The sequence below is a fragment of the Macrosteles quadrilineatus genome, unplaced genomic scaffold (genome assembly GCF_028750875.1).
Source record: "Macrosteles quadrilineatus isolate MER2022 unplaced genomic scaffold, UCM_ALF_1.0 Scaffold_18__1_contigs__length_3160703, whole genome shotgun sequence".
Classification (NCBI taxonomy): Eukaryota; Metazoa; Arthropoda; class Insecta; order Hemiptera; family Cicadellidae; genus Macrosteles; species Macrosteles quadrilineatus.
The window spans coordinates 117,848-137,905 of record NW_026542611.1 but is presented as its reverse complement, the minus strand read 5'-3'; the positions used below and the strand labels follow the sequence as shown (position 1 = coordinate 137,905).

Sequence of the window (20,058 nt, the reverse complement as noted above, 5' to 3'; positions counted from 1 at the left end):
TTTTAAATCCACTTAATAGAGGTTCTACTGTAATTAACTTGATTTACTATTGTTCAAAAACACTGATATGCATCCTCTATTTTTAAAATTCAAGCAGTAAATAATTAACAAAGATTGTTAGTCTAGAGTTGTTGCCTTTACATTAATGACTTTTTTAGTTTGAGGCACTTCTAAGCAACGGTAACGCAAGCTTGTCTTCTCCATTATCTCGATATGCAGTAGTACGGTACAACATTACTAGTGTTAAATAACGTGTGCCAACTAATTTGCACAACCAGAATTACTGTCAATCATAGTTTTAATAACTCTCTCGCTGTATTCCGCAACTATAAAGAGATTACGTACAGCACAATTATATTGTTCAAAATTTTAACTAGGTTTAGTTTTTTTTTTATTTTTCCCCCTATATACTGTATACGGTGGAAATATTGTTTATATAAAAATGTTCAAGTTTGAGTTTTGAGTTATTGATACATCCGTTTTGGGTCTCCCTGAACCCAAAAAAGATGTTTTCGAAGTGATGTCTGTGTGTGTGATGTGTAATTTCAGAGAGCTGCAAGCCACACCTGTGTCCCAATTTTGATTTAATTTGGTACAAGGGTACTAATTTATAGTACCTCCAAGATTTTTTAATTTTTGTTAATTTTCATATTTTTATTCTGATTTTTCCATACATAAGAACCCATGAAATAATGGAAAAATCTAATTTTCTCAAAAATGGCCTTCAAAACTTAATGGAATTCAAAACTTAATTGGATCTTTTATGATTTTCCACATAAAATATCATAGTTACTCCCACCTCTTATCCATGATTAAGGTTGTTTACAAGTTAATGGAGAGAAAACAGCCAGATTGGTGATATCATTTATTTTAAATAACGTGTTTTGGAACTACAGATGAAAAAACTGTTAGATTAATGTATTCAATCCTTAGACTGATGCTGTACAAATTCTTCGACTAACTTTGTAATGATTTGATCTGGAGCGACAGTGAAGGGAAAGAGGTAATCTAGAGAAGATAACACATGGTCGGTGGGCGTCACCGAGCAGATAACATATTGAGACTGACCTTTGTGCATAGCCATAAACAAACTTACTTCTACTTATGACCTATGACAGATAGCACAAAAAAACAAGTTTAGGAAAACCATATTACAAGTTTCATTGGGACAACATATGTAGATGTTGTAATTTAATAACAACTAATTTTAGCAAAAACAAATGATATTTTTGGATTTTTCAAACCTAAGCCACTGTCAATAAATGTTTATAATTAATTTTTAACTAAATAAGTCTCCAATGTAAATAAAATCTCTAAATAAATATCGGATGTTGAAAATACATTGTGAAGATTGATAAATATGCAGTAAAGTGTAAGTTATACTAAAACTAAGCAAGGATTTAGTGTGGGCTAATTATACTAACAGTTAGAGTTAATTAATTAAACACTTCATTTTTATTGAGACTAAGAGAACAATTCAGACATTTTTTTTACAAATTATTTGTGAAAAATCTAGATAGGAAAATGAGGTTTGCACAAAACAAGAAAATACATGGATTGGAATGACTAGGTAAAACAGGACTCTGAATGTAGGAGCAAATTTGATCTGAGAGTCATAAAACAGACAGATAATTGATGGCTGCACTTCAAATCTGGACTCTGAATTTATCTGAACAAAATTAGGCTAAAAGCCATCGACCAAGCAAAATGATTCTGTTTGGTTGTTGAATAAACTAAACCTGTACCGAAGTGTTTGTTTTGTAATTTAGTTCATGCATTAACACTACACAAATAAGTTTGCCTACTTTACCTAAAATAGTCTGATTTATTATTTTTTTATCTTGGGCAATTGTACATTAAAATATGTTTACTGCTAATAAGTTATGTGATTGTATGATTGACTTTGACTGTAATGAATTGTTCAGTAATACTTGGTTGACAATTTTAGCCACTGTTGTTGTTAGTTGGCAATGATTTGAAAAGGTCAATTGAGGCATTGCTTGGCCATCAGTCAATGATCTCAAATCGACAACATTCACTTTCACAGCAGACAAATGTTAGAAAATTTATAGTTTAATATAACTCTCTTGACATTTACAGCCTAACAAGCCATGTATTCCTCCTACTGTGATCATTAAATAGAACAGGGATAAGGGGAAATAGGATGAATAAATGTTCCTTGAGAACCTTGAATTGCGTAAGGGTAAATCTCACTGAATGATAAAATTTAAGTCCTTCTTGCCAAAATAAAAAAAATAAAAATAATTTTTAACTATAGTGTAGGCTATTGTTTTATTTCTAACCCCACATGCCTTTGAATTAAACATATATATTTTTATGTAAAATGCCTTATTCAACAGTAAAACACCAGTCGTTCCTTGTCATTTACTGCTCCTCACTATGTTAAAGTATAAACAAACAATTCAACACTGCTCCAGTTGAACAAATTAAACAGTTGTAGAAGACAATACGATCTGCTGTTCTAGATAATTGACAGTTCAAAGAGATCAAACAACAAAATATCATATTTTTGTTGTAATTGAGACAGTCCTTGGAGGACGGTATACCAAAAACGACTAAAATGGGAACGGTTATAAAAAAAAAGCGCGGGAGAATTTCCTGCGTCTGAGGTTGGCGACAGTCGTACTGAGTTGTAAGTTGATTTTGAGAGTGATTTGAAGTACAAGTGAGCAACGGTTTCCAGCAAATTAATTAATAAACAGGTAAGAATCATACAGTACCTTAATTAAGCATCCAGTCGTTCCTTCACATTATTATAAACTTCGATGCTAGGAATAAAGAAGAACTCTGTTGCGTAACAGCAAATGCCAGTCCAAGACATAACCTCAAATTCTTATGCTCCCTACTTGAAGTGTTTGGCGGCAAGACAAGGTTATGTACGAAAACCGCCAGTCGTTCCCGCACCAGTCGTTCCTGATTGAACGACCGGCTATAAGGGACGACTGGACCTGGTGCGGGAACGACTGGACTGGGAACTATTATCGTATTTGATCCCATTAAATTTCATATTTCCTTTGCTTGAATAAATGCATTAGTCAATACTTGATGAACCTCTATACAATAGATTAGCCTACATTGTTCAACATAAAAATATACTTTGATAGTATTTTTTAAAAATTTTGGACGCAAAATTATTATTATTATTTTAACGAACAGAATTGCTTATTTCTCCTTATAATAAGGAAAATAAAACTTTTCAGGACAAAAACTGTAATTTTTTTTAACAACTCTAGTAAACTTAATGTTATGTAGTAATTTTAGGCTTTTTATACTAATAAGCTAATACTTATACGCTTTTTAGGCGGTCACTTCAAAAGTTATTTTTTCAGGGGGACTTGAATGGAAAATGGCCAGAACTTCAAAGGAAAGCTCTGAGAGGCAGAGGGAGCAGAAAGAGAAAAAAACCGAAGAGCAGAAAGAAGCTAAAAGAAAATATGACCGCGAGAGGATGGCGGGATTGAGGGAGGAAAAGAAAGTCAAACGAATAGGGGACATGAACCCTAGGGAGCAGCAGCAAATGAGGAAGTACTGGCGGAAGAAGCGACAAGAGCAAAAGAAGAAGAGATAAAATGAAGAAATGCTTCAAGATACCCCAACAAATAGTGTTGAAGAGGAGTCAGCGCAGAAGAAAAGGGGACGCAAAAAAGTCAGAAGTCTACCGCGTCGTAAAAAAACAAACAGAAAAAATTAAAGAATTGGAGCGTAAAGTCGTGAAGTATAAAAAATGATTGCATAGAGAGAAAAAGAAATCTTCTGTGGCGACGGGCTCTCCCTCGTCGAGAAAAGAGCTGAAAGAGATAGTAGGGAGGGAAAAGTATCCCCTCACATCAAAAACCAATTATTTTTAGGTCTTGCTCTTAAAAAACAGATAGAAACACAAGTGAAACAAGTAGCAAAAACAAAAAATAAAAACCAGATTTTACACAAAGTGATTGGTAACAAGGTGTTTAAAAAATACCGCGTTCAGAAGCATTTTAAGAATTTGGTACCCTACGCAGAAAACAAAAGACTTTCAGATCATCTCCCAAGTACCTCATTTGAAAACACAAGACCCCCCCTAGAAAGATCCGTTACAAACTGTCTGACAAGACAGCAAACTTTTTTTAAGATGAGAGACACTCTATGATGTGCCCTGGAAAAAAAGATAGGGTGAAGAAAGGACATATTGTAAAACAGCGACGAGTTCTTCTTGAGAGCGTCGAAACATTACACAAAAAATTCATGAAGGAAACCAACATACACGTTTCCCGCACAACCTTTCATCGCTCATGACATTTTTTAGGAAACTTTCCTAAAATGGCTGATAGGGACACGTGCGCTTGTATAAAGCATTCTAATATGGATTTACTGGTCAGTGCCCTGAAAAATGTCAAAGCCGTTAAAATACGGACAACTAAAGAGTTGTTAGCATCTTTGGTATGTTCTGTGGATAACGAAAGCTGCATGCTTGGCCAATGTGAAAAATGTAAAAAAAAATGAAGTAGAATTTGATTATGAAGAAGATTTTACCGTAAAATACGCTAAATGGTTAAATATCCATGAGGAAAAAATCATAAAGCTGAAATAGAAAACTAAAAAAAAACTGTAAAATCTATTCAGAGAAAAAAAAATTCCGAGATGAAGGCTTTATTAACAATGGATTTTGACACTTTCAAAAAACATGTGTACTATCACCATCACCAAGCAGCTGTTGTTAAAAGCAAAACGACGACCCTAAAATCGGGAGAGAAGATTTTTAGAATCGACTTCTCTGAAAATTATGTGTGTAAATACGACAAAGAAGTCCAATCTGTTCACTTCGGCGCGTCAAAAACACAGTTGAGCTTGAACACTGGTGTTATGTACGCCTCAGTAGACGGGAAAATTAAAACCGATTGCTTTGCTACTGTGTCTGATAATGTAGATCATCAGGCACATGCAGTTTGGGCTCACATGAAGCCTGTACTAGAAAAAGCTTCCAGCGAGTTCCCTAACGTTGACACTGTCCACTTCTTTTCTGACAGCCCAACAAGCCAGTACAGAAATAGATTTAACCTCTTCCTGTTTAAGACCATGATGCCCCAGTACTTCCCAAATCTTAAAAACCTAACTTGGAACTTTACTGAAGCGGGCCATGGGAAGGGTCCAATGGATGGCGTGGGGGGGGGGAGCTTAAAGAGAGGAGCAGACCAAAATGTTCTGCACGGAGTGGACATAACGTGTGCGCAGGATTTTGTTAAAGCTCTTAAAAAAAACACACACAAACGTCACTCTTTTTGAGGTACCTTCTGCAGATGTAGAAAGGCTAAAATCTGTGGTAGCAGACTTGAAACCACCAGAAATAAAAGGTGTTATGAGAGTTCACCAAGTGACTTTGACAAAGGGAAGTCCCATGTTCACTCGTACTTTATCTTGTTTCGAATGTCCTCTTGATGCTGCTTGTAGTCTCTACCACTTCAGCAAAATTACTTTCGATATTGACACGAGCAATAATCAAAGACCGGTTATTGCTGAGAAGAGAAGAAAATTACTTGTTGAGGAGGTTTTCACTTCATCAGACGATGATGACGACCAACAGCCAACTACAGCTCATCATGATGTGAAGGACTTGAAGTCAATTTATGCAGGCATGGCTACCAAACCAGTCGTTGAAAGTGAACTTACATCGGGTGTTCATGTAGTTGTTGAATATATGATTGAAAAAGGTAAAAAATGTTCTGATACCAAACTGTATATTGGCGTGTGCCAGAGTAAATCACGTAACCAAGAAATTGACGTTTTGTTTATGAAACAAGTTTGTGATGGCCGTGATTTGTTTGTGATAAACGAAACAGATCGTTTCCCAGTGCATTTAACTCAGATTAAGGGCATATTACCTCCACCAAACATTATAATGAAGGGAAACCGCGTATTTTATGAATTCTAGTGCAGCAAACCATTTGTGACACATTCCTGTTTGTTCTGTTTTAAAAATGAAAAACATGTGTCAAGAACTTGTTAAGTATTTAACTTTGCTGCTTTTGCTTCTATTTTCATTTATTTTTAACCTTAAGTACCGTTAAAAACATCAATGTTTGTGATGTGCCCAGCTCTAGTTTATTCTATTAAAAGTTTTGTACCGAGTACCTCATGTATATATTTAATCGTTATTTGTTTTGTTTTTCTATGTAGTAACACATAGGTGCAATAATTACCAAAGAAACCAAACACTGAAAACAAAAGCTTGTGTAATTATTTATATACAAGGACTATTTCTAAAGGTATCCAGTTCCTGAAGACTAATTTATCACGCTACACTATATAAAATTGTATTGCATATTTACCAAAATACAATAATTTGTTTTATTCATAATATGTTATGTTAATATTAGATGTCCAATGACTATTGTATAACAAATTGAATAGTTATTTGTATTCTTAATTTTCAAAATGAGTAGTTATCACGCTAGTGAAAAAAATCCAATGTTTTGTAATGCAAAATGTCAATAACACATTCTATAGCCAATACAATGTTTTCGTATTCTCAGAATTTGTTATTATTATTCTCTACCCATAGAATAAATTTAGTTGCAGGTGTATAACAGAGTCTGCGTTATTCGTTCACAGTCTAGCGCCAGTCGTTCCTCGTCTCGGCCAATCGTTCCTTGCAAGTTCCAGTCGTTCCCGCTCACAAGATCAGAGATAAATTGCTATTTTTTCATCATAAATTATTCTTTATGGAATTTTATTGTTCCCAATATTTCAGAGTTTGCTCCTTGATATAAGTTTCATATAACTTCGAACCGCTTAAAATTTAATATTAAAGTTATGTTTGTCAAACCAACAATTTTAGGTTAGGTTGAGTTTAACTGTTAATACATTACTTTAAATGTATTAAATATATATTTTTTTACTTTAGTTAAACTGTCTATTACATTTAGATTTGGATTTAAGATCCCACTAAGTCTAATTTATTGTGTATTACTTTATATTTAAACATTTTGTTACGGGAACAACTGGACTTTATTAAGCGTCTCTTCACCTAAAAACACATAAAAAATCTAGAAATAAGTGAAATTCAGCTCTGCTGCTTTTAAACATTGTTCCAGATGAAATAACGATTGGTGCAGGTAAGTAATAAAGTGGAAAAACAAAAATTATTTAAAAAATTTTATTTTGTTGATATTGTATTATTTAGTGAGATTCACCCGTAACCCTCCGACTCCTGTAGGTTATCAATAGATATTTTGGAAAAATACTCGAACTTGAAAATATTTGCCCGAATATGAGTTTTGAATAGGCAGCATCAACCCTTCCAGTGCCTAACGTCAATTTATTGACGGTCACATATCGTCTTTCAGCTTAGTCAATTTTGCGCGGATTTGGACTGGATTTACACCACAGTAAACCACAGAAAACTGGCCTCTATTTTATTCCTAGTTTGTCTGTCTCCAGATGTTTTAAAGAATAAGTCAATGATTATTAGTAATTGCGGCAAAATCAATAACACATCCCGCGGCCATTTAGACATCATCATCGTATCAAGCAGTCACGGAAACGTCATCGTCGTCTGTGGCGGTCACGGAAATGTCATTGTTGGCTCCCGTGGTCACGGAAACGCCATCATCGTCCAAGATGTATGGAGTAAAAGAGGTGGGCCAGACAGAGCGAACTGCGATTACGTCACTGCAGTCCTGGCGGCGGCCACCTCGCCACTAGAAACATGTTAAAACAAGCAAACTTGACCTATTTCGACACGACTTATGCTGATGGAGGTGGTATTTTCATTGTAACACGAATGTCTTGTGTCTACAAAATAAACATTTGTAGTAAAGCATTCAGTGCATTAGCAGACATCGGACAGTACAGTAGTTTGTGAAAGTGATTCAAGAAAATTGCATTTAAATTTAGTTAAACTAACGTTGGTTGAATTTCGATTGATTTTTAAGTAAAATTAGTCACATCTTGTATATTATACAATTATATATTTTTTTCATTTTAAAGTTTATATTTTAGTGTTTAGAAGATTTTCATTTAATATGAGTGGGTGTTTGTTCGTTGTGTGTATAATCATTTACTGTCTGAAAACGGAGATGAAAAATGCCAGGTATGCGTTGTGCTGTAGCTATATGTAATAACAGTTATTTTAAAACTAAAACTCGATGCCTTCCATAAACCTCTTACTTTTGGAAAACAGTATCAAAAGTGATACGGAATGTTCTAAAAAACGGAAATTAAGACAAGTATCGCGGGAAAACAAACCGTTTGTGCAAGCTGCGTTGTCAAAAAAGATGATATAAATGTAAATGATAACCCTACAGCTAAAGACCCTAAGACTGCTTTGATACACCGACTATTATTTATGAAAAAGAGTATAAGAAATTAAGTAATGAATTGGAAAAGATGAAAGAAGAATACTGAATGAACAATATCAGCTTTACGGCATGAAAATGTTCGACTGGTCGAAGAAAAAAGTTCTAGCGTTAAAGAAGAAATTAAGAACATTCCTAAAGGAACTTTTTCTGATACCCAAATTAATATTTAATTTAATCGGAACAAAAAAGTTTAAGTGTGGTCTAATGAGGACATTACGAAAGCTTTTACCATACTATAGAAAGCAATGCTACATTTATATGAGAACGAGAACTAAAATGAAAATTCCTCTCCCCTGTTTAAGCACATTAAAATTTGGGCATCGAAATTGCATCTTAAATGGGGAATACTCCAAAGGGTTCCAAGCCTTATGAGGGTTGCTGCACAGCAAATGACAACTCTGGAGAAAATTGTAGTTCTACAGTATGACGAGATGAAAGTAAAATCACTGTATGAGTACGACCCGATTATTGATAAGAGTTATAGGGCCACATTCACAGATGAAAGTAATAATGACAAGAGGACTTTTTTCGTCGTGGAAACAGCAGATTTTCGTATTTTTGTTTTTTCTATGACAAAATCACTTATTGAAGAGATTATTACAAAGGTTTTTGAAATAGGATGCACTGTAAGAGCAATCGTATCCACCTGCGGAGATGGAAATGTTGGTATGTGGAGTGCTTTTGAATTGACACTCAATAGAAGCTGGTTTGTTTTCAAAATAATAGAAAAGAAGGTATATTTCCTAGCCGACGTTCCCCACCTTTAAAAACTTGTTAGAAATTGGCTCATAGACGGTAGATTCACATTGCGTGATGGCTATTGTCTCACCAAGGACTTTGAAGGCCTTATATAAAGACACCGAGATTTCGTCCTGCTACAAATTATTACCAAAACAAGCGACGTGCGAAAAATTTGAGAGGCAAAATGTACCATTGCCTGCTCAACTAATGTCTCATACAACAGCCTGTGCACTTCGACGATATTACGTAGGAGATGAGAATGAATGACAAGCAACTGCAGATTTCATACAGGAAACTAATGACTGGTTTGACATAGTGAATAGCAGGATTCTCTTGTCTAGTGTCAATCTTAAATGTGGTTATGGTATGAAATTAGAAAAACAAGGAACTGTATTGGAAAAGTATATAGAAATTATAGAGAACATGAGGCTGATTCTCAAATTATGGGACAATTTATGTCTCCATTAAATAAAAGAGTAGGGTAATAAAGAAAAATGTTGTGTATTTTTTTATATTATATATCTCATCCAACCCTCAACTGTTTAGATTTAACATTATTTATTGACAAAAAGGGTAAATTTATTTATATTTTTATACTGTAAAACGTCATTTCGGTCACTGTCGGTGTTGCAACTTTCACTTTATAACTCACCATAAAATGTTATTAATGATTGTTAATTTTGTTTTAGCCAATATAGTTTTTGTCTAACACTCAAATATCAGTGTTTCACAGCGTATTATTACATTTTTCAAAGTTATTTCGTAAGATATAAAAAAAAATACAGATGTCGGCCAACTATCAAGGTCACGGCAAATGAGTTTTTTTCCCGCCGTGCGCCGCAATATCGGAACTAAACAGAATCGGACTGCTCCAGTGATGAATCAAATCTTAAGTATGAAAGAAATAAAAAAATGACTAAGGCAAAAACATCTTGTTCAATAATGGCCTTTTACGATGACAATACTGTGTCAAAAATGTGCCCCGGGAAAAAAGATTTTGTGAGGAGGGGTAAGTTGAAGGTTCAGCGAAGAATTTTATTAGATTCCCTGAAGAACCTCCACAACAGGTTTGTTGAAGAAAGTGGCCATAACATTCCATATAGCACTTTTGTACGTGCCAGACCCTTCTGGGTAACGCACCCAAAATCCAAACATAGGGATACTTGTGCTTGCATTCTACACAGTAACATGGACCTTGTTGTATCCGGATTTAACAATATAAAAGCCTTAAAAGCTAAAACAGGAAAAGATGCCCTAGAATATATCGTGTGTTCAATTAAAAACAGAAACTGTTTAATGGGTAAACTATGTAAAAACAAAACTATACCGTTTAGTGAAGAAGTTGACGACAACATAATGTCAAAGTTTATCAATGGAAAATGATCAATGAAGAAAGAGTTATTAAAGGAGTAAAAAAATGTGTATACAAACGATAAAGGAGAAGGAAGTTATTAAACTAGGGACTGTAAAGCAAAAAGTTTCAAGCATGTTGGTCCGGTTCAGGTTACATATATTTAATTTGATGCATCAAGCCACTCATAAAAAAAAATACACAACATAACTTATCAGGCAGAGAATTGATGATAATGCTTGATTTTTCAGAAAACTATGTGGCTAAGTATCAATGTGAGGTACAATCGACACATTTTGGTGCATCAAAAAGACAAATTAGCTTACATACAGTTGTATCCTATTATAATAATGGTGAAGAAATTGTTCCGAAGTCATACTGTACTGTCTCCGATAATCTGGCCCATCAGGCTTTTGCAGTGTGGGCTCATCTGGACCCCATTTTGGATTCCCTTTCGAAGGATTTCCCTCAAACATCAACAATTCATTTCTTTTCAGACTCTCTGTCGTCTCAATACAGAAACCGAACATGTATTTATTAAAGAAGCTGGTTGTAAATTATTTTCCGCTACTAAAGGGTGTCACATAGAACTATTCAGAACCGGGCTATGGGAAGGGGCTTATGGATGGGATTGGGGCCACCCTAAAGAGAAGAGCCGACCAACTTGTACACTATGGAAGTGGCATAGTCAACGCTTCGGACTTCAAAAGCGCCTTTCAAGACAGTAAAATAGAGGTTATAGAAATAAATGAAGAGAAGTTAGCATCAGTCAAGAAGTCCTTGCCATCACACATTGCTCCACTAAGTTTTGAATTTACTCTGCCTCTGTTGGCTATCAAAATAGCTGTTGTTTAAAAAGCCATTAAGAGTGGTAGATTTTAAAAATAAATTCCTTTTAGTTATTGAACTAGTTATACCGGAAAACCTATTACTTTAACTTTTTAATTAGCTGATTTGGAAATTCAATTTAAGTTCCTTTAATGAGTCTAGATTTTAATGATTTTGTTTTTTCCAGGTTCCTCAAATAACAAAAATGAAACAGGTCACATATTGTGTCGAGAGCAATAAGATGTTTGGGAGAAAACTGTCATGTTCTACATGTTTTTACAGTAAAATGTGTTCTCATTTTAATTTAAGAGAAATATTTGCCCAATCTAATACAATGGAAAAAAAGGTAAACCTAAGAATAGCTACACGTATCGGACGTTTGGTCTTCTGGTGAAGAGGATGACGTGGCTTCCCCCCAAAGTGTTCCAGGAACCTCAACACATCATACTGAATCTACTTGTACCTCAAATAGCTTAGTAACTGATGTATCTAATATTAAAATAGGGAATCACCTGTTAATAAGATTCACTGCCAAGCCCAATAACATTCGGGCAGTATGTTGGTGTGTGCCAAGAGGTTGACTCTGACTCTGAAGATATTAAAGTTATGTTTGTAAAGTCTGTCAATAAGGACAATCACTTGTTTTTAGTAGATGAGAATGACGTAGCGTATGTGTCTGCTAATCAGGTGTGGTCAGGTGGCAGTATTGCCACCACCAACCTTAGTTCTTAAAGGAAATCACGTTTATTATAAGTTTGACCATAATGCATCTGTTTTTAGCGAATTTCCCATATATGGAATAAGCTATTACCGTAGTACTCATGGTAAGACCTGGACCCGAGACCGATCTAATTTTTCATTTTAAGGTCCCTAGAGGCCAAAAACACCATCCGTTCAAATTCATATATATATTTATATATGTGTCTGTTAGCGCGATAACTCGAGCAAAAATGATCCGATTTTGATGAAATTTGGTACAAACGTGTAAACCTACGTTTATTCGAACGAGTTCGCGATCCAGCATAATCGGACCATGGGAACGGGGGATTATGGGGGGTTTTATGGGGTAAAAATGGGTTTTTCCCATTTTTGAACGTAAAAACAAAAAATTTTGCGATTTCTTTCTAAAACGTTTTGTAGAGCTTAAAAAAATCAATCGTTTAGTAGGATTGAAGCGCTGTTGTATGCCTAACAGTCATGGAAAAAATTCAAAAATAGTGTAATTAAAAATTCCCATGTTATTCTCTTGGAGAAAATGAAAATTGATGTACCGGTAGTTTACTTGTTTATGGGTATATATTGATAAAATTAGGCAAATTTATTTATTTCATCCTATACTAATGATGTATGGTCAAAAAAAACTTTTTACCTTCCCCTTAGCAGCAAACCTAAGCACTTGTTAAATCTAATGTTATTTAAATAGGGAATAATATGTATTATTTATGGAAATATTTTAGTAAAAATGTAATCAGACAAGTTGAAATTCGCTTAGTCTGCAGGTTTGCTGCGGCGGGGGTATTTAACTCTCTTACTAAATGACTTAGGGTTTAATATGCTTCTGGTTAAGCCTCGTTCTTTTGGTACTTTGGTATTATACGGAGGCCACATTTATACAGCGCACTGCAGCAGTTGACTTTTCTCAGAATGTGCCAATACTATGAAAAACGTTACGCTGTACCCGTGTTGGTTGTTTTTGGCTCATGCAACATTATTAGTTTGCCTTTTTTTATTAAATGCTAATTTTCTATTGCCTTTTGTGCATTGAAAAAATGTAAATATACTATGATAAGGTACTTAGTTTGTCATGTTTAAGTTAAAGGCCATCTGGGAATTAATTTTGATCATTTCGGTAATGGTACAATCATTTCTGTCACTGTATATCATTCAGGTAATGTACAAATTTTATTTTATTTCTGCCAAATCTCTACAGGTTTAGAGTTTTTTAATATTTGTAAATTTCATTAACATACTAACAAATGTATCCACACACAAATAACAATTGTTTGAGCTCTAATAATGTAGTAAAATGTTTATTGTGACACGGTACCAGCCTCTTTTTTTTAAGTATTTCAGGAATACTGTATTTCAGTAGTCCATCTTATTTATATCACAAATTAAAAAAAAATAGGGCATTTTACTTTTTAATGTAGGCTAGTTGGAAATACATTACAGAAATGACACAATTACGTGAACCTATTGAAGTAAAAAATCAATTAAAAATATAAAAAATAATTTTTTGGCTTAGCCCTTATGGTATGATGTTCCTGGAGTATTTTATTAACTTGTAAGGTTAACAATAAAAACAGTTTGAATAGTTAAACTTTGTATTTTATCCTCCTTGAAATTTTCCTATAATTTGAGAAGCACACATTAAGTGTATGAATAAAACAAAAATTTAATTGCATCAAAAAGGTATGTACTCATGTCTACTAGGCCAGTAATTGAAATGTATGACGACTTGAAATGTAATGATAAAATAACGTATATTTTAACATCCAAGCTAAATCAAGATAGTTTGGAAAATCTTGTTTCCTTAATAAGAGAGGGTGGGGGAAGAAATACACCTATGGAATGATTGTATAGAATGTGCATGATTGTTTTGAGAAGAACACGGGTACGGTTAGGAGTAACGTGAATACTGAGAACTAGGGATGGACGGGTCCCGAAATTTCGGGAATTTTTCGGGAAAAAAATATTCCCGATTATCGGGACGGGATTACATTTGACTCGGGAATTTTTCGGGACGGGATTTGGTCCGATCGTCGGCGATTTTTCCGCTTCGCGAGTGCCAATAACGCCGTTATTGCGAGCGATAGGTCCGCGAACGCAGGAGACGAAGTCATACCGACGATCGCGCCGTGACCGCGGAGTCCTACCGACGATCGCGCCGTGACCGCGAGTCATACCGACGATAACCCCGTGACCGCGGAGCCATACCGACGATCGTGCCGTGACCGCGAGTCATACCGACGATCGCGCCGTGACCGCGGAGTCCTACCGACGATCGCGCCGTGACCGCGAGTCATACCGACGATAACCCCGTGACCGCGGAGCCATACCGACGATCGTGCCGTGACCGCGAGTCATACCGACGATCGCGCCGTGACCGCGAGTCATACCGACGATCGAGCCGTGATCGCGAGTCATACCGACGATCGAGCCGTGATCGCGAGTCATACCGACGATCTTGCCGTGACCGCGACTCATACCGACGATCGCGCCATGACCGCGAGTCATGACGACGATCGCGCCGTGACCGCGAGTCATGACGACGATCGCGCCGTGACCGCGAGTCATGACGACGATCGCGCCGTGACCGCGAGTCATGACGACGATCGCGCCATGACCGCGGAGTCATGCTGACGATCGAGCCGTGATCGCGAGTCATACCGACGATCATGCCGTGACCGCGAGTCATACCGACGATAACCCCGTGACCGCGAGTCATACTGACGATAACCCCGTGACCGCGGAGTCATACCGACGATTGCGCCGTGACCGCGAGTCATACCGACGATCGCGCCGTGATCGCGAGTCATGACGACGATCGCGCCATGACTGTGAGCCATACAGACGATCACCCCGTGATCCGCGAGTTACAAGTTACTATAGGTACCTGTAAATTGTTACCCATTTTTTTGTTTTTATAGATCAGTGCCACAAATGGTAAAAATTGATTTCGTATGTCTTTTTGGTAACTGCAATACAGTACTTTCTTTTCATGCACAGAAAAAAATCCCGTCTCGTCCCGTCCCGAAAATTGGGAAGGAAATAAAAATCCCGTCCCGTCCCGTCCCGAACTAAAAATTCAATCCCGTCCATCCCTACTGAGAACACGTCAGATGAATTCATAATTGGGAAAGTTTTAAGAGAAAGCTCTGTATCATGCAGTATTGACCAAGAGATAAAGGCGCCCTTCGACTACGAAGAGAATGAAAAAAGTTATGTGGATGAGAAGGAATCAGTTGAGTTGTTAAAGGATACAGTAGTTTGGAAGATTGTGTATCGAAAGATGGACTAACTATATTGTAGAATGGATACTATAGCCAAAAAGTTCAGAAATAAGTAGGGCCTATCCTAATCTTGGAAATTTTACCTACCAACGCGAAAAAAACATCAACCTGGATGGGTGAGATATTCCTAAGGGGGTTTAACAGAAACAACAGTGGATTTCATGGAAAAAGTTGAGATTTTAGAAAAGGAATTCTAACAAATTTAAATTTAAGATTTTTAAGGCCCTAATGTGAAGAAACGCCTTGTGGAGAAATTAAATGATCAAGTTGACTGTTTCCCTCTAGACATTATCGAGCTATTTGTACAAAGAAGAATAATAATGAGGATAAAGTTTTTAAACAGACAAAAAATTACGAATGACAAAGAAAAAACTGAAAAAGGTATGTCAGTAGAAAAATTGTGAATATCAGGAACTCTAATATCGTAATGTATTTTTGAATAAGTACATGTCAAATGGTGAGTGATATAATACCTTGTAAATAAAGTGTATGTTTTATTAAACATGTTTTTATTTCCTTAATGAATTATAAAGTTCCATTCCAATGACACTAATTTAATGAATGTCACATTTAATGAATTACATGAATGACACATGATTTAACGAATGTGCATTGCCAAAAGCTACCGGTACTTGGATTTGATATATTTGTATAACAATAACTGTTTGTTTGTTTTAATAATTTTAATAGTTTTAAATCTAAAGGGTATATCATTTATTTACGGTACTAAAATAATATTCTTCAATAACTGTACTTAGGTCTCTTAAAAATATAGGCCCTATACATTATAAAATTGTAGCTAGCCTAATTACAGAAACGGTGGAAATTTATTTGTGGTGTTATAGAAACATAAAACGAATGTAGAAATAAACAATCATTTTAATCATAGACAAGAGGTTCTACCCACGAATTCATGGGTAAACAGAAGTCTAAATTAATTTAATCAACTTTGAATTTCCCCATTTCATTTAAAGGGCCCAAGTTCGAGAAATTGTCATCTGAAAGGATGTTAAAGGCAGTGGAACCTTCATACCTTACGTCTAAGGTGGCCGAGGTGGGTACGGTTGTATCTGACCTCGCCGCTCTCTTTCACAACGTCTTTAATACTTTACTTAAATATTTTTCAATTAATTGGTGACCTGATGTTAAAGATCGGTGATAACCTCTTGGAACGAACAACATATATGGTTTGTTAATCTCATATTCATCGTGTTTCGAACACCTTAATCACTTACTTGTAACTAACAGCTAGAAAAAGCTTCACTGTCCATTCACCGCACCTCGTTTAAGAACATAAAAGTAAATAAAAAATAAGTAAACAAAAATGTAAACAAACAAACTATATTGTCAATTGCATTGGCCAGCTGTTGTTCACTAAATTAATCGAATAATGTTAACTTCCAAAACATGCAAGGTGTAGCCCTTTGGAAATCAGCCAGTGGGGGACAGCCCTTAGGGAATTCGTCCATATCAATACTTTTCGGCAAATCTACACACTCTAAGCTTCATTTTGATATGCTATATGCCTATGTTTTTATATGGTAAATGGCCTTAAGCGTTTACATAAAATTTGATTGTATCACTTTAATAATATAATAGATTAATATAATATTTTAGGAGTGATCAAATACAAATTAACGGAATCCAAGCAAACTGATTTCAACATCAGATTTTTCATGAGCTAAGTAAACTTTTGTTAAAGTCAACCTTTTGCAGAAAAAATGAAATTTAACTGTCCAATCTTTTCAATCAAATCTCATATCAAATTTTATTATGAAAATTTGATAAATTTCAAATTTTAGATTCAATTTTGATATCATATTACATAGGTAAATAATATGCTGCCATACTAAGTTACATTTAGGAGATTAGAGTTTTATAGACCTAGGTATAATGATTCCAAAAAGTTTTGTAGATAAGGCCTACTCACAATTTCTGATGTCTGATATGAAAACTGCCAAACCACGCATGCCATCTCCACGCACTGCTGGCATTTTGCTGACTATCTGAAATAGTTAGGGTAACTTATTTATAACATATTCAAGTTATAAATATAAATAAATACAGGTTTTATAAAAGGGCTTTTTTCATATTATACTAATATCCCAAAAAGCACATTGTCAGGGACATATTACTATCGGTCATATTGTCTACATTCAACACTAAGTTCTTGAAAAACGCCCTTTCTAGAAAAACATAAAATCCATATTTATATCGTATGTAGCCTAAACTATATCGGATATGATATTTAAATATTGAACAAATAAGTTATCCGATAATGTATCGTAATCTCTTTAGAACCATCAAACTTTGCAGGGCGCTATCACTCTAATTCCGTCCTGTGCCAGTTGAATCTTTAGGGGTACAGTTCTGAAAAGAACCAAGTGTAGCTTCTCAGCCCTAGATAAAAATTTATATCATATTGGATAGCCTATAGTTTTTATTCAATAAAGTTATAAATCCTACAAAAGTTTGTAGGCTATTTTAATAAATTTCTTCTTTAAAGAGATAAATTACAAAAACATCAATTTGTATTCATATCATCAGTTTCATAAACTAAACTAACAGTGATTATATCGATCACAGATGTCACGTTATAGTATTTTCTACACTACCTATATAAAAATTCTAAATACGTCATGAATTCAAAAATGATTGTTGTTTTCTCCAGAAAACTCAAATCACACATACAGAAAATCAGAAAAACGACAAAAAAGTTAGGCTAATTATTTCTTTCCTATGCAATGAAAATTATATGCGCTCTCATAAAAAAAAGTGGGTAAAGTGTTACCGTAGATTAGATAGGGTAAAGCATGTTTTGCCCTAATTTAGTTTAACCATGTATCTTCTAAGTACGGTAAGCCTAGCCTACTTGTATAGGTACCGTACCAAGAGCAAGAATAATATCTAGGCCTATTGATTATGAAATTAACCTGTTCTAAAATAACCTAACCTAGCCAAACTTGCGGAATCATTTCAAAATTCGGTGTGATGACAGAAAGACAGTCCGGGTTTTTATGTGGTTTCTAGGGTGCAAGTCCTTTGAAGTTTGGATCAGGTAAGTTTAAGTGTAGATTGTAAGTAAGTAAACCGAATTGTTTATTCATGTGACATCCAGAATGTTGTTTTTTAAACAACAAAATAGGCCTACAAATTTAAAAAAATGAATTTTTTAAATAGTTTTGTTGCTTGAAGCCAAGTTAATTCAATGGCACAAATAGTTCTGGCACATCCTAGGCTAAACAGCTCGTTTCACTAAGTTACAACCTACACTTTACCTTCCTTACCTTACTTTAAAACACTTAATGCAAATAGGCGATTCGGCGTAACCCGCAAACTTAAGACCCATATCTATCCTCCCTATTTTTCCTAAGTCCTTGAATGGATCACATGTATAAGAGGAGACAACTCGTCTCACCATGAATAATGACGATTTTGACGACCATGAATGCAGTTAAGTTTTGAAGCTTGCGATTGACCAACTTACAATATGGATATTTACTTATCAAAGTAAACAAATAAGTTACCAACCATTTAGCTAGCTCAAAATTAAATTAGGCTAATTACAATTCATTACTTATTCTTAGTCCTAGGTATGTACGAAGATGAAATTGATACAATTTACAGATATAGGCCTATTCATGTAGCATCTAACAACTTAACCAGTAAATTAATTTACAAACCCTTAACTCTCAGCATAATAGACTATCAAGTATCTTATGCCTAAATGATAACTTAGGCTACCTTTAATCTCCCCCTCTTATCAATAGGTAGGCTACGGTAAGTTTGACATTTAAAAGTTTGCATTACCGGTATACTAGGGATCTGATTACAAAACAAAATAGCAGACATTACAAACATTATATTTGTGATATATTAAACAAATCTAATATCAATAATCAACCACAAGTCATAGAGAAGATATAGCTACTGGTGAGCACAAATTCTTTCAAAAGAAAAGTTAGCCCATCCCTCTTATTGACTTTGTTAGAAAGATTAATATAAATAACGTAGAAAACAACACTGTAAAATAAATAAAATATGATACTTACACGTTAAACTCGATTAAATGTTACAAGAAACACTACAAATTTGCCTTAAACAACTTCTTCGGTGTTTTTTACCAAAAGTTCCGACTCCTCACACACTTGGCAGACGCCATTTGCAAGTGGTTGAAGAAGTTAGTTAGTTGAAGAAGTTGAAGGAGGCGGTGGAAGTCTGAGTTACGTGCAAGGAGTATCATTATGTGATGTGACAAAATGTTATACATATAATAACAGTGTTTTATAAAAATGAATGAGTGATTTACTATTTATGGATTACGTCTTTTAATTGTTGTTTTTGAATTTGAATGGTACAAAAAGACTTCTCACTATAGGAATAATTTGGTACATTATCGCAAGATAACAGGTTAATCATACCAAGAAAATTTATGATTCCCGGCACATCCATAAAACGTTAATGGTTTGGACCACTTTTCCATTAAAAGCGTTTCTATTTTGTATTGAAGGAATCCCACTATTCACGGGAATGAAATAGCCATCTGACTCAGTCAATCCCACAATCTGGGTCAAAGACGAAGACATCAAGTATCAAGTATTGACTTCGTTAAAAATGCTACTGCTGTACAATAAAAAATATATGTAGGTACCCTGTGTTTACCCAGTTACCACCACCACCTTACAATGAATTTATTTGGCCAATCAACAACAACATTGTTACATGCTATGTCAGTGTACAAGCGTAATGTACAAGCATAAAATAAAATAAA

The 20,058-nt window shown here is 35.0% G+C and overlaps 1 protein-coding gene across 1 annotated transcript in view; it reads right to left on the bottom strand.

Moving 5' to 3' along the window:
• Positions 1-19,455, bottom strand: part of LOC129005254 (AP-2 complex subunit alpha-like) — a 72,455-nt gene extending 53,000 nt beyond the window's left edge. Inside the window, exons 1-2 of the mRNA XM_054434095.1 lie at positions 19,340-19,455; positions 17,218-17,293 (exon numbers count right to left, since the gene is read on the bottom strand). Of these exons, the coding sequence (XP_054290070.1) occupies positions 17,218-17,281 (64 nt within the window). The 5' untranslated portion in view covers positions 17,282-17,293; positions 19,340-19,455. The remainder of the gene's footprint in view (positions 1-17,217; positions 17,294-19,339) is intronic.
• Positions 19,456-20,058: the final 603 nt, after the last annotated feature.